At 46.6% G+C, this 14,563-nt stretch overlaps 1 protein-coding gene across 1 annotated transcript; it reads left to right on the top strand.

The window, feature by feature from the left end:
• The first annotated feature begins 7,166 nt into the window (after positions 1-7,166).
• Positions 7,167-12,529, top strand: PIM1 (Pim-1 proto-oncogene, serine/threonine kinase). Its single transcript, XM_059938789.1, has 6 exons — positions 7,167-7,662; positions 7,770-7,876; positions 7,979-8,029; positions 8,123-8,489; positions 10,037-10,213; positions 11,001-12,529. The coding sequence occupies exons 1-6, from the start codon at positions 7,581-7,583 to the stop codon at positions 11,156-11,158; spliced, it is 942 nt and encodes a 313-aa protein (XP_059794772.1). The 5' UTR covers positions 7,167-7,580; the 3' UTR covers positions 11,159-12,529.
• Positions 12,530-14,563: the final 2,034 nt, after the last annotated feature.

The following is a 14,563-nucleotide window of genomic DNA, read 5'->3' as shown; positions in this document are numbered from 1 at the left end:
TTTGCCTCATGACATCAGGAGGTCCTACTGATTTTTCTCTCTGGCTTTCTGCTTTCGATTTATTTAAAGAAACTATTATTCATTCATTTTCCATGCATTGGGGAATACAAAGAACATCACACAAAGCATCTTTTGCAAGATTCCTGAGGTTGCTCCCCCCATTCCGTCTGTCCTTTCCACCTATTCATGTCTTACTCATCCTTTAAGATCCATGGTAAGTTCTACATCCTCCACGGAACCTTCCCTGACTTCTTCTGCCTCCTCTGAATGCTGCTCTTGTGGATGATACCCTCTGTTAGAACTTAATCATAGCTTACCTTGTTAAATCCCTTAAACTCATCTTGTGTTCCTTGGGAAAGCAGACTGGCATGGTGGGGAGGAGATGGCTGCGCCACTTAGCTATGTTACTTTGGGCAAATTACTTCTCTCTGTTTCTGTTTACTTATCTGTAAACCAGTGAAGATAGTAAAACTGCCCATGTCACAGGATTTATATGAGGATCCATGTAAAGTGCTTAGAAAAATGGTCAGCACATCTCTGATGCTTAATTTTGGCTGCTATCACAGTGTCACTTTTGCTGCTTTCACTTGACCCACTGTCGACACTTAGCCTTAACATTCAATGAAAGGATGGTTTCTGCCCTCAGTACGTTTATGATCTAGTTACAGAGACTAAACAAATACAGAAAAGTAAAGCTGTATACTATTAAAAGACAAATGAGATATACAATAAACAAATGTTTTCATTACCATCTTTTTAGTGTCTAGCAAGATGTTCCATGAAATCTTTTTGAGCAAATTTTTTTTTTCCTTTTCTTTAGGTGCTCTTTGTGGCTTTTCCAAGTCTTGCATCAACAATTTTATTCTACTTTTTAGAAGATGGCAGACAGTCCCCTCATCAGCTTTCAAACATATGAATTCTCTCTCTCTGTCTCTGTCTCTCTCACGCACATATACAGCCCCTATTCTTTATCGGTTAAGCATGCAGGGTTTTTGTGCATGTGCCTGTCTTTTTGATCTGCGGCATACATTTTCCTCGTCTTCTAATAAGGTATTTTATAACAGTCTCCAGGCTTCCTGTAGCCTTTATACATTCTAAGCTACTCCATTTTGTTTTTATCTATCCAGTAATACTCAGGAACTATAAAATCTTTGTGTACAGTGCTTTTGATAAATATTGATTATTTTTACTCAAATTGTCAGTACTAAATGTGTAAAAATCCAAAAATAAATCTAGGTTATTTTTATTCTTTAAAAAAAAAAAAGGGACTTCCCTGGTGGTGCAGTGGCTAAGAATCCGCCTGCCAATGCAGGGGACTGGGTTCAATCCCTGGTCCAGGAAGATCCCACATGCCATGGAGCAACTAAGCCTGCGAGCCACAACTACTGAGCCCAGGCGCCGCAACTACTGAAGCCCACGCGCCTAGAGCCCGTGCTCCGCAACAAGAGAAGCCACCGCAATGAGAAGCCCGTGCACCACAACGAAGAGTAGCCCCCTCTCGCCGCAACTAGAGAGAAAGCTCACACGCAGCAACGAAGACCCAACGCAGCCAAAAAACACCAAATGAATTGGTAATGAATTTAAATATACTTTACTGAATAATAAAAACCCTTTCTCCAACCTTGCTGAGAAAATTGGAAGCTGACTAAAGGAGATTTATAAACTTGAAACAAATGTCACATCTTATCAAGGACAAGAACCAGTTCAAACTTGACTACATAGATTTCCTGACTATTCTGAAGCTGGGACATTCTGGATTTCTTAGCTGTCCACCACTACCACAATTATTACAACTTAAAAAGGAAGCTTTAGTCTTTTTATTTTTATTTATTTATTTATTTATCTTAAAATTTATTTTATTGACGTGTAGTTGATTTACAGTGTTGTGTTAATTTCTGCTGTACAGCAAAGTAATTCAGTTATACATATATATATATACATCTTTTTCATATTCTTTTCCATTATGGTTTACCACAGGATATTGAATATATTTCCCTGTGCTATACAGTAGGACCTTGTTGTTTATCCATTCTATATATAATAGTTTGCATATGTTAATCCCAAACTCCCATTCCATCCCTCCCCCACCCCCCCTCCCCCTTAGCAACCACAAGTCTGTTCTCTAGTCTGTGAGTCTGTTTCTGTTTCATAGATAAGTTCATTTGTGTCATATTTTAGATTCCACATGTAAGTGATATCATATGGTATTTGGCTTTCTCTTTCTGACTTACTTCACTTAGTATGATAATCTCTAGGTCCATCCATGTTGCTGCAAATGGCATTATTTCATTCTCTTTTATGGCTCAGTCATATATATACATATATATATATATATATGGCACATCTTCTTTATCCATTCATCTGTCGATGGCCATATTTAGGTTATTTCCATGTCTTCGCTATTGTAAATAGTGCTGCTATGAATATAGGGGTGCATGTATCTTTTTGAATTATAGTTTTGTCCCTATATATGTCCAGGAGTAGGATTGCTGGATCATATGGCAACTCTATTTTTAGTTTTTTGAGGAACGTCCATACTGTTCTCCATAGTGGCTGCACCAATTTACATTTCCACCAACAGTGTAGGAGGGTTCCCTTTTCTCCGCACCCTCCCTAGCATTTTTTATTTGCAGACTTTTTAATGATGGCCATTCTGACCAGTGTGAGGTGGTACCTCATTGCAATTTTGACTTGCATTTCTCTAATAATTAGAGATGATGAGCATCATTTCATGTGCCTATTGGCCATCGAGGCTTCAGTCTTTTTTTTTGTTTTTGGCCATGCGGCTTGCAGGATCTTAGTTCCCTGACGAGCGATCGAACCCAGGTCCCTGGCAGTGGAAGCGCAGAGTTCTAACCACTAGACCACCAGGGAATTCCCAGAGGCTTCAGTCTTTTTAAATTTAGACTATTTCATGTCAGTTTGTAGCGGATTTTCACATATATTCCACACATATGAAATACATGTGAAATTGATATTTTTCTAAATAATCTTATAAATGTTGAGGTAATTGGACATATTTTAAGATATAAAAAGAAGTGTACTGCAGTTGACTTTCTCCAAATTTTCCTTTTTATTTATTTCACCAAACAAGGAGAGAGTAAAATAAAAAATAATGGTAAATTTTTCAAAGTTAAACATTAAATTTTAAAATGCAGTAATTCTTTTTTTAGGAGAGAAATGAGACGCAGACCCAAATTATTTCTATCCAATTAATTGCAAATAGCTTATAGAGTAAAAGCCATACAGACCTAGTTATATAAGTGCATCAACTAGACTCAGAGGTACTTTAAAAGACAGCAAACAGGCATCCCCCTTTCAAACCTCTTCTAAACTGTGATTATAGAAATTGCTGAAGTCATTCCTTTGACAATGACTTGATTAAATCCATATCAGGTAGAATATGGAAAACACCTAAGGATTAATTTGGCTATTGTTCAAATTAACATGAACGAATTCTCCCCTTTCCAGAGAACTGTTAGCATAATTATGGCCTTTATATTTCCAAAAGCACTTGTCATTTAATTATTAGCGTGATTTTTCTGATTCTTTGTTAGAATCTTTGAGACAGCACCAGTTGTGCTTGTTTTTATTAGTACTATAGTTTGATGAATCAAAACATCAAGTTCCCTACCTTCAAAGAGTAACTTTTAACTCAAAACGTACTTGAATGTTTAATAATTATCTTTAAAAGCAGTTTTAAGTAAATAAAAGCTCTTTGCCAAGCAAGGTCCATGTTTTGTAACTTCCAGCGGTGAAGCACCCACCATATTAAATGTTAATCACTTCAGCGAAAACTAATTAAGTATTTAGCCCTACAAAGATCTAGAGAAAGTGAAAATGATTGAACTTGATTTAATGTATACAACTTTTTTTGTTTTTTTTTTGTTTTTGGCTGCGTTGGGTCTTCGTTGCTGCTGGGTGCGGGCTTTCTCTAGTTGCGGTGAGCAGGGGCTACTCTTCGTTGCGGTGCGTGGGCTTCTCATTGATTGGGGTGGCTTCTCGTTGCGGAGCACGGGCTGAGGCGCGCGGATTTCAGTAGCTGCAGCACGCGAGCTCAGTAGTTGTGGCTCGCGGGCTCTAGAGCACAGGCTCAATAGTTGTGGCGCACGGGCTTAGTTGCTCCGCGGCATGTGGGATCTTCCAGAGCTAGGGAGCGAACGCGTGTCCCCTGCATTGGCAGGTGGATTCTTAACCACTGCGCCACCAGGGAAGTCCCTATAGAACTATTTTGAATCACATTCTCTCCCAAGATGATTAAAATCAAACTAGCTAGCATTTTATCTTTGAAACCTCCAAGGTGCAAGACCATTCCAAAATTCTTCCTTTTCATCATCATTGTCATAATCACAATCAGCATCATTGCTGTCATAGCTAATATTTATTAGTTTACTCTGTGCTAGACTACATGCTTTATGTGCAGAATTTTTTTATATAAATTTATTTATTTTATTTATTTATTTTTGGCTGCACTGGGTCTTCGTTGCTGTGCGCGGGCTTTCTCTAGTTGCGGCGAGCGGCGGCTGCTCTTCGTTGCGGTGCGCGGGCTTCTCATTGCGGTGGCTTCTCTTGTTGTGGAGCATGGGCTGTAGGCGTGGGCTTCAGTAGTTGTGGCACACGGGCCTAGTTGCTCCGCGGCATGTGGGATCTTCCCAGACCAGGGCCCGAACCCGTGTCCCCTGCACTGGCAGGCGGATTCTCAACCACTGCGCCACCAGGGAAGCCCTATGTGCAGAATTTTATTTGCTCCTTACAACAGCCCTATGATGTAGGCGCTATTATTATCTCCATTCAAAGTCTGAAGCTTAGAAAGGTTAAGTAACTTGACGAATGTCACATAACTAGTAGGTGCCAGATCCCAGATCTGAAAGCAGGCTAACTCAGGTTAAATGTTGTTCTTAACCTTTATTTTATTTTGCCTAAGCACACTTAATTCACTTAAATTTGGTATAAATTGACTTTAATCATGACCTTTTTATTGAGACCCATTTTGATCTTCCCCTTCATTAACAAATGTTGGATAAAGTATTCATTCAAGGAATGGGAGGACAAGATATAAATAACTGAAAAGTTAATAGATTTTTTTAAAAACCAGAAAAAGAAATACATGATTGTCAGATAAGTGGAATAGACAGTGAAAGAATGCTTGGTGTTTCTTTAGCAATCTGGGGTGGAACTACAATTGTGTCCTGAAGTCTGGAAAGACTTTAAATAAAAGTGAAGAGGAGAGGATATTCTCAGAACAGGTTGACTGCCTCTACAAAGGCAGAAAGTGTGGAAAGTGCTAGGTGAGTGGGAACAAGTGAGAACAGTCCAGTAGGGCTTATGAAAGGAAAGGGGGGTAGAGGGGGACAGAGGTGGGGGTCACATACATTGATACTTGATGTCTTACTCAGTGCTAAGGACAGTTTGAGACCCCAATAAGAGGAAAGCTTTGAATACTCAGGAGTTGAATTTGGGTCATTTCATCTCTTCCTCTCTTAGCTGTTGTATGACCCTGTATCATCCTATTTATGTTTCATTTTCCTATCTGTAAAAGAAGGAATAATTCTTGTTCCCTTGGGTTTTCTCCTAGTCATCAAAAATGAATGAATTAGGCCACAGTACACAAACAAAAGGAAAACATGTAATATTTCATGAGATAAATTAAGTTGTGAAATATCTGGGCATCTTTATATAACAAGCACTGTAGAAAACTTTTAATGAAACATTTAAATTCATTAATGACTGCAGCTATACAGATCCTTGGATCTCATTTTTCCTTTAAGTGGCAGGAACTTGAAAAAAATTAAAATAGGATGTAGTTAGCTTTCAATTACTTAGGCCCTGACAATTCAATTTATGGATTACATAGAATTTTAATTTACTCATTTCACACGTCGTTATCAACTCTACAAGAAGTTTAAAAGGACAAAGGATGAAAGTCGAATTGGTCAGTTTCCATGTTATTTCCAAGGGGGGCAGGGGGGCGGATTTCCTTTGAGTCAAGACTCGGGGGCAGCCAATAATTGCTAGTATTGCCTGACTGGTAATAACAGGCTGATGAAAAGGTGAATACAACGTGAAAACTCTGATTAAATCAAGCGCGCCCTTCCACCCTCGCTTTAGATGAGGAATTTCTTCTCTCTCCCGCCCTCACAGAAGGGGCTGAGACAGCATCTGGCATCACAATACTAACATTTGTTTCCTGATTTCCTCTTTACAGGGCACTCTGACACACATCACTTCTTACGCATCAGGATTCACTGGAACCTTTCAGCATTTTAAAAATAAAAATCTGCTAGGGAATCTGGGGGCTGATCTTTTCACCGGCTGTGACAACTGCGATCTGGACCCCTCCCCCGAGTGAGCGGAGCTCTCCCCGTTTTATTCCAGGCCTGTGACACCTCCACTCCCTCCGTGAAGCCGCCGTGACTCATATCTTGCAGATCCTTCGCCCACTACGCACCCCCAACACACAACCCCCGGGAGATCCAACCCGAGCCCACAGCGCGTGGTCAACCCGCCCAAGCCGACTTGGAGGTCTTGCGTCTGAGTCACACATAAAGACCACCCTCGTCGGCATCCCCACACACACAGTCCCTCACACCCCGGCGCGCCGGCCGCCCGGCCTGAGACACCAACGCCCGTCGCCTCTGCGCAACTTGTTATGCTCCAGCTCGAGCCCTTGACCCAAAAACCCCGAGAAACGGAGAGCCACAGAGCCGGCCTCGGGCGGCCTTTGATGGCTTTGTTATTGTTTGGGTTTGAATCGATACGCCCCTCCTCATCCTTCCTCCCTAGCGGCTCGACACCCAGCTCCCGCCTACCCGCACGCCCCGCGCCCCTCCCCCTCCATTTTGGCGCCTTTTCCTTCCCGCCACGTCGTGGCGGCGTAGAGACCATTCTGACCGCGAGAGCTGGGCGGGGGCGTGGGCGTCGCGCGCCGTGTTATGCAGATCAATCGCCTTCTGGTTGGCTGGAGACGCGGCGGCGGGGGCGGGGCCGGGGCGCGGCGACGGAGCGCGAGGGGCGGGGCCGGAGGGGAGTCGCCCTGTCCCGCCGCTTCCCCCCCCCCCCCCTCCTCCCTCCTCCGGCCCGGCAGCCCCGCTCCCCGCCTAGGCCTCCCGGAGAGGCCCCGCCCCATCCCCGCCCGCCCGCGCGCCCCCCACCCGCCGGCGCGCTCCGCCCCTTTACTCCTGGCGGCAGGGCGAGCCGGGTGTCTGCTGCAGCGGCCGCGGTGGCGGAGGAGGCCCGAGAGGACTTGGCGGCAGCGGCGGTGGCGGCGGCGGCGGGACCGGCAGCAGCAGCAGCAGCTACCAGCTCCCTGTGCCGCGGCGCTGCAGCACAAGCCCCACGAGCCGCCCACCCCTCCGCCCTCTGCGCTGCCTGACCCCGCCGGCGTGTCCGTCAGCCGCCAGCCCCGGCAGCGCCCCCAGTCGTCCTCCGACTCGCCCTCGGCCTTCCGCGCCAGCCGCAGCCGCAACGCCACCCGCAGCCTCAGCCCCAGCCGTAGGCACAGCCACCGGCACAACCCCAGCCCCAGTTCCTGCTGCAGCTCCTCCAGACACCGTCCCTACGCCGACATCCTGGAGGTTGGGATGCTCTTGTCCAAAATCAACTCTCTTGCCCACCTGCGCGCCGCGCCCTGCAACGACCTGCACGCCACCAAGCTGGCGCCCGGTGAGCGCCCCCCCCAACCCGAGGATGGAGTGGCGGCTGGACCTCCAGGGTGGGAGCTGGGGGCTCGCGGGCCGGTACTGAGTCCCCTGTGACTCCCCCTTTCCTAGGCAAGGAGAAGGAGCCCCTGGAGTCACAGTACCAGGTGGGCCCGCTCCTGGGCAGCGGCGGCTTCGGCTCGGTCTACTCAGGCATCCGTGTCGCCGACAACTTGCCGGTGAGTGGGCGGCCCGCCGCGGGGAGGGCGCGCCGGACGGGGGGCGCACGGGTGTGTTTGGCCCGGGCGAGGGAACCTAACACTCTCTGGGGGGCTTTCCAGGTGGCCATCAAGCACGTGGAGAAGGACCGCATTTCAGACTGGGGAGAGCTGGTGAGTACCCTGGAGGGGGCGACCCCCAGGATGGGTGGGGTGAGGGGCACCCTCCGACTCCCGCCCTAATGCAGCCCCCTCGCCCCTCTGCAGCCTAATGGCACCCGAGTGCCCATGGAAGTGGTTCTGCTGAAGAAGGTGAGCTCGGGCTTCTCCGGCGTCATTAGGCTCCTGGACTGGTTCGAGAGGCCCGACAGTTTCGTCCTGATCCTGGAGAGGCCCGAGCCGGTGCAAGACCTCTTCGACTTTATCACGGAAAGAGGGGCCCTGCAGGAGGAGCTGGCCCGCAGCTTCTTCTGGCAGGTGCTGGAGGCCGTGCGGCACTGCCACAACTGCGGGGTGCTTCACCGCGACATCAAGGACGAGAACATCCTTATCGACCTCAATCGCGGCGAGCTCAAGCTCATCGACTTCGGGTCGGGGGCGCTGCTCAAGGACACCGTCTACACGGACTTCGATGGTGAGCCAGGCCTGGGGGCGGAGCTGCCCGGGAGGGAACTGCCCAGGTGACTCGGCCTGGCCTGGAGGCCTGGGTAGGCTTTTCTCTCCGGCCCTTTGTAAAGGTCATCGGGCCGCCTGGCTAGATGCTAGCAGGGGTGGGGCGAAGGAGAGCTTCCCAGCGTAGGAAAGCCGGGGATTTCAAGCCAGCTGAACCTGTAATGTTTCTGGCATGATTTTATTTTTTAAGTGGAATTCAGTGGGTTCCAAGCTTTCCCGATGAATAAGAGGTTGCGGGCAACCGGCCGTAGCCCAGATTTCTGAAGTCTGACCCAGTTTCCCCGCCAGTAAAAGGATGGGAGGGGGGAAGGGGGAGGAGAGAGCGGGAGAGATGAAAATTGATGCCGGTTTTGTGATTTTTGTTTTGTTTTATAAGGGAGTTAGTTTTCGGTAAGGTAGTTTTTAGAGCTGCAGGTTTTTTTCTCCCCTTTGATTTAGGGACGAATAAGGAATAGAAACAGTAGTTTCGCTAAATAATTAATTGTTGTTGTTGGGGTTTTTTTTTTTTTTTTGGTGTTGTGGGGTGAGGGAGTCGGGAATGAATGTTGTGAAATAAGATCTCTTGCTGGTTTGAAAATTAGTTGGGTGTCTCCGCAGAGAGGATGAAAACCTATCCTAGGGAGGGGCTTGGAGAGGGTTCTTTCAGTAAAGAAGGAATGGAGAGCTTGAGATCAAAGCACGGGAGGGTGGGTCATCATCTGAGCGGCTTAACCTAACAAACGACAGCCTTTCAAAACTTGTGACTGGGGCTTGTGGTTTGTGTTTATTTGCCCTTGGAGGACGCTGGGTTGGGCTGCATTTTTTTGTATTTAACAGTTAATGGCTGGCCGGGTCCTCCCATGTTTTTTCCTTCCAGTCTTTGCTGCCCCCTGGTGAGCACCAGCGGGATGGCCCCACTTTTTTTTTTTTTTTTTTTTTACAACTCAAAGTTTGTAAACAGGAATCACGTGGTCTGAAGCCAGCCCTGCCTCTCTACCTTTCAAGTGTGGGGAGGAAGGGGTGTGGGTGTCTACTCCTACATCCAGAGGGTGGGGAGGAAGGCCTTTCAAAGGGCACCCTGACTTAGGATACTGTACAGGTGTCCTTTCCTGGATCATATCTGAGATGAGACTCTCACCAGGCTCCTGGGCAAGGACATTTAATGCAGTTTAAGGATAGTCTGTGGGATACCTCCCTTGATTTTGCAGATATTCATCCCCTCCTCCCATTGAGGGTGGTCCTACCACATACAGGCCTCAGGCTTTGGGTCTGTGGCCAGCCCTGTTTGTTTCTTGGAGCTGTTTATGGTCTGAGCTGGTAGAGAAGTGGGTAATGCTTTGGGTTGGAGAGCTGCCATAAGCTTCTCATCTACTCCTTTTAGCCCTGGGAGGGGAAATGGAGTTCACCCAGCTGCTGAGAGAAGTAGGGTGGTGCTTTTCTTTTTTTTTAGGAGTTACTCAGCATACTTTGTTGCTTTGTGTTTTATTTTTGCTAAAAGTATGTTTTCCTTCCTATCCCCCCGGCTTGCAGGGACCCGAGTGTATAGTCCTCCAGAGTGGATCCGCTACCATCGCTACCATGGCAGGTCGGCAGCCGTCTGGTCTCTGGGGATCCTGCTGTACGATATGGTCTGTGGAGATATTCCCTTTGAGCACGATGAGGAGATCATCAGGGGCCAAGTTTTCTTCAGGCAGAGGGTCTCTTCAGGTAACTTCTGGGAAGCCCTTTATTGAGGAGAAGCAGGAATCACGAGGCTGTTAGTCCTCAAGGATGGTCTTTGAGTTTGGAGAGCTTCAGTCTCCAGGAGATACCATGGACCTTGCCTTAGAATTCTAGCCAAATGATTCACACTTGAGAGCTGGTCTGCAGGAATCAAATGGTTTGCATTTGAGGGTGCCTTGGTGGGGGGTCAGAGAAAGAGCCATGTGTGAGAATATTAAGAAAAGACCATTTAGTTTCACTGAAAGGTTTTTTTTTAAGTACCCAAGGATCCTGATCCCTCAACTCCTGGCTGTTTTGCCAGGGAGTGAAAAATTGAGGGCTCTTTGAGCCTTCTCCCTTAAGGCAGGCTCTCTTAAATACTGGGGTTCCAGTGACCTCATCGTGGGTGGTGTTCATATTTGTAGGTTGGTAGGTGAATTGAATCACCTCATCGTGCTTAGTGATGTCTCATCAAAATCTCTTGTCATCATCTTTCCTATTTCTGTTGAGTGGGCGTCGTGGGAAAGGCCCTAGCTATTGAAGTTTGAAAACTACAGGTTTAAGAGAGGAGCTCTTTTTTAGCTGAAAGCAGACTGGAGCATCTAGGTGTTAGTTAATACCTTCTCATTGAAGAATAAGCGTTAATACCGTCTCATTGAAGAATAAGCGTTCTAGAAAGGGTAGGGTCTCTGTTGGATCCCTGACTTGTGGGCCCCTGGGAAGCAAAGTGGGAAGACCTTTTCACTGCAAAAACAAGTTGAGTCATTCATAACCTCTATCTTGCTTTCTCTAGAGTGTCAGCATCTCATTAGATGGTGCTTGGCCCTGAGACCATCAGATCGGCCATCCTTCGAAGAAATCCAGAACCATCCATGGATGCAAGATGTCCTCCTTCCCCAGGAAACTGCTGAGATCCATCTCCACAGCCTGTTGCCAGGGCCCAGCAAATAGCTTCTCGGGCAGGTTCTCCCCTCTCTGTCAGATGCTCAGGGGAGGGGTAGTGTCTGTTTCCAGCTTCCCAAGTACCAGTGACACTTCTCTCCAAGCAGGACAGTGCTTGATACAGGAACAACATTTACAACTCATTCCAGACCCCAGGCCCTGGAGGCTGCCTCCCAAAGGGAGGAAGAGACTCCACTCCAGCCGTCCTAGGCCTCAACTCCTCCCATAGAAGCTCTCCTTCTCATCAGTGTCCAGCATTGCTGGACTTTGCAAAATCCCAGGGGTGGCGGGTGGGGTGGGAGTGGATCAGAATCCAGCCATGGAACTGTTCCCTTCATCAAGAGTTCTGCTGAATGCCGTGATGGGTCGGGTAGGGGGAAATCGGGTTGGGGTGGGATAGGACTAGCACCATTTTAAGTCCCTGTCACCTCTTCCGACTCTTCTGAGTGCCTTCTGTGGGGACTCCGGCTGTGCTGGGAGAAATACTTGAACTTGCCTCTTTTACCTGCTGCTTCTCCAAAAATCTGCCTGGGTTTGGTTCCCTCTCTTTCTCCCCCACCCCTTCCCCCCATCCTTCATATGAAAGGTGCCATGGAAGAGGCTACAGGGCCAAATGCTGAGCCACCTGCCCTTTTTCCACCTCCTTTAGTAAAACTCCCAAGTGAACTGGTCTTCCTTTTTGGTTTTTACTTAACTGTTTCTAAGCCAAGACCTCACACACACACACACAAAAATGCACAAACAATGCAAATCAACAGAAAAACTGTAAATGTGTGTACAGTTGGCATGGTAGTGTACAAAAGGGTTGTAGTTGATCTAATTCTTTTTTAATTTTGCCTTTAAATTATTTTACCTGCTTTTTTTTTTGTTTTGTTTTGGGTTTTTTGTTTTTTTTTCTTGGAAAGATGCGCATTCTAACCTGGAGGTCAATGTTATTTATTTATTTATTTATTTGGTTCCCTTCCTGCTCCAAGCTTCCACAGCTGCCGCCATAGTTTTCTTTTCTCCTTTCCTCCTCTGACTTGGGGACCTTTTGGGGAAGGCTGCAACGCTTGCTCTGTTTGTTCATAGGGTGACGGGACTCAGGCGGGACAGCTGCTGCAGCTCCCTGACTGCTGCGGGCCCCCTCGCCTGCTTACCCAAGTGGGCATGGGGTCCGTGGGTGATGGGGGAGGGGCATTGCTGACTTGTGTATATAGGATAGATTTATGAAAAGCAGTTCTGGATGGTGTGCCTTCCGGATCCTCTCTGGGGCTGTGTTTTGAGCAGCATGTAGCCTGCTGGTTTTATCTGAGTGAAATACTGTACAGGGGAATAAAAGAGATCTTATTTTTTTTTTTTATACTTGGCGTTTTTTGAATAAAATACCTTTTGTCTTAATTTGTGGCTTAAGTGTTGTCCATACAGAGGTATGCTAATGCGCATTAATTGAACACCTGGTAAAAGCCAGAATCTATCCTGGGAGGAAAAAGGGAATTTTCAGCCTAAATCTGGTTTCCTTCAGTAGGACTTCTGGGATAGTCACCTTTCTAAAATGGTATGTATGGCCAAAGGGTAGATGAACCAATCTTGTGTGGACAAGATTTGGCTGGAGGGGCCCAATGCAATCCCAACCTCTATTCCCAATGCAAATTCTATTAGAGCTGGACTAATATGGCATATGTGGCTATTTCCCAGTGCTAGTCAGATTTCATGAAATGGCCACTGGTGACTAGTGGCTGTGGAACTGTAGAGCATTTCCATCATTGCAGAAAGTTCCACTGGACAAGGCTGACCTAGAAGATACCAAAATTTTGCTAAACTACCAGTTGAGGCTTTTTTCAATTGTCTCTCCCACTAGTAAAACATTTTGAGCACATACCCTTAATAAGTGTTTACTGGGAAACTATATACCTGTGTAAATTTCCCTTCCTCTTTAGTGTGGAGTTTAGTCATTGATAATAGATGTGTGGAAATGCGTTCACTGTTTTGACTTACGCAGACTTTTACTCTCCAGTGTGCTTGACAAAATGCTTATATTGGGAGTACGTGAAATGTTAGCCCTGCCATTTTCTTACTGCTTGTGCTGGGATAATTAGCATTTTTAGTCCGTGGTTTCTTTGCAGGGATCTGTTTAAGCCCCTTGTTCATTTTGTGAGAGTTCAGTTTAAACCAGATGGTAGAACCCATGAATCCACTTAGTGCACATGGCCTGACTACATCCTGAAAGAACAGTGGAGCGAGCACCACTGTCAATGTGCATGTCAAGTATTCGTAAATATTCGTTTCTTGTTTCTTTAGAAGCATCAATAGCAGCCTACAAAGTTCTTCCTTCCCCATCATCTCGCTCCCTCCCCTCGGTGCATGCACGCACCCTTTGGACACTGGCCCAGATGCTGTCTTGTCAGGTTGTTTGAGGGTCCAGGCCACAATACCGCTCACTCATTGTCACTACTCACTCCTTAAGCTTAGACTAGATCCCAAACCCTAGCTTGCCTCCCATGTGGCGGTAGGAGAGGAAGGAAGGATTTCTTGCTTCTGGGGGGCTGATTTTCTCAGTTCCCCTTTTCTCTATCCCCCTTGCTCTTCCCGATCTCTTGGAGTATGAGGGTTGCGTGCCTCATCCTTTACAGTAAAGTTGACAGTTGACTTAAAAGTTGCTCTAAACGTATCGAAATCTATCAAAGCCCCACCCTTGAAGTGAGTTACTGGCAGTTTCCCCATCCTCTATTGAGACTGCTAGGGATGATAGAAGATGGTGTCTCTTTGAAGAAGAGTGCAAGATAGTAGATGCCAAGATACTGGGTGCCAAATATTAGGGTTTGTATAGAAGGGGTGAAAGGTCACAGTCTCTTCTATTGGGCAGTTTAAAATCTAGTGTGGAAAGGGGGTCAGATAACTAACATGACTGTGTGGCCGCAGGAATATAGAGGGGAGCAATGGTTAAGAGCATGACTTGGAAATCAGCCTTGGATTTTACCGCCATTACTTAACTGGATCCCTTGGACCTTATAACACCCTCTGAGACTAATCTCTAAATAGAGATATTCCTTGAATGGATTATTAAGAAAATCCAGTTAAATAATGGGTGTACATACATGCAAACAAATATTACCTCCTGCTTAGGGATGCTTCTATATGTAGTAAAAGTACTTAGAAGTACACGGCAATAAATTCCCAGAGTCAGGATGGTGGCTGTTTCCTCTGGGGAAGAGGAAAGGAGGTTGTGATTTGGGGAGGGGTGTCTGCATAGGGGCCTTCAACTGTTTGAGCAATGCTTTATTTCATAAACCAGATAGTGAGGACTAAGGTATTTGCATTATACTTTTTTTTTTTTTTGGTCCACGCCTCATTGCATGTGGGATCATAGTCCCCCCACCAGGGACCGAACTCATGCCCCCTGCAGTGGAAGCGTGGAGTCTTAACCACTGGACC

Source organism: Balaenoptera ricei, chromosome 11, assembly GCF_028023285.1.
Source record: "Balaenoptera ricei isolate mBalRic1 chromosome 11, mBalRic1.hap2, whole genome shotgun sequence".
Taxonomy (NCBI): domain Eukaryota; kingdom Metazoa; phylum Chordata; class Mammalia; order Artiodactyla; family Balaenopteridae; genus Balaenoptera; species Balaenoptera ricei.
This window is presented reverse-complemented; position numbering and strand designations above follow the sequence as displayed.

Excerpts from the sequence above, each read along its gene's own strand:
- PIM1 (XM_059938789.1), top strand. The coding sequence starts at position 7,581 with ATGCTCTTGTCCAAAATCAACTCTCTTGCCCACCTGCGCGCCGCGCCC. Across the intron at positions 7,663-7,769 it reads CGCCACCAAGCTGGCGCCCG|GCAAGGAGAAGGAGCCCCTG; the intron begins GTGAGCGCCCCC and ends CCCCTTTCCTAG. Across the intron at positions 7,877-7,978 it reads GTGTCGCCGACAACTTGCCG|GTGGCCATCAAGCACGTGGA; the intron begins GTGAGTGGGCGG and ends GGGGCTTTCCAG.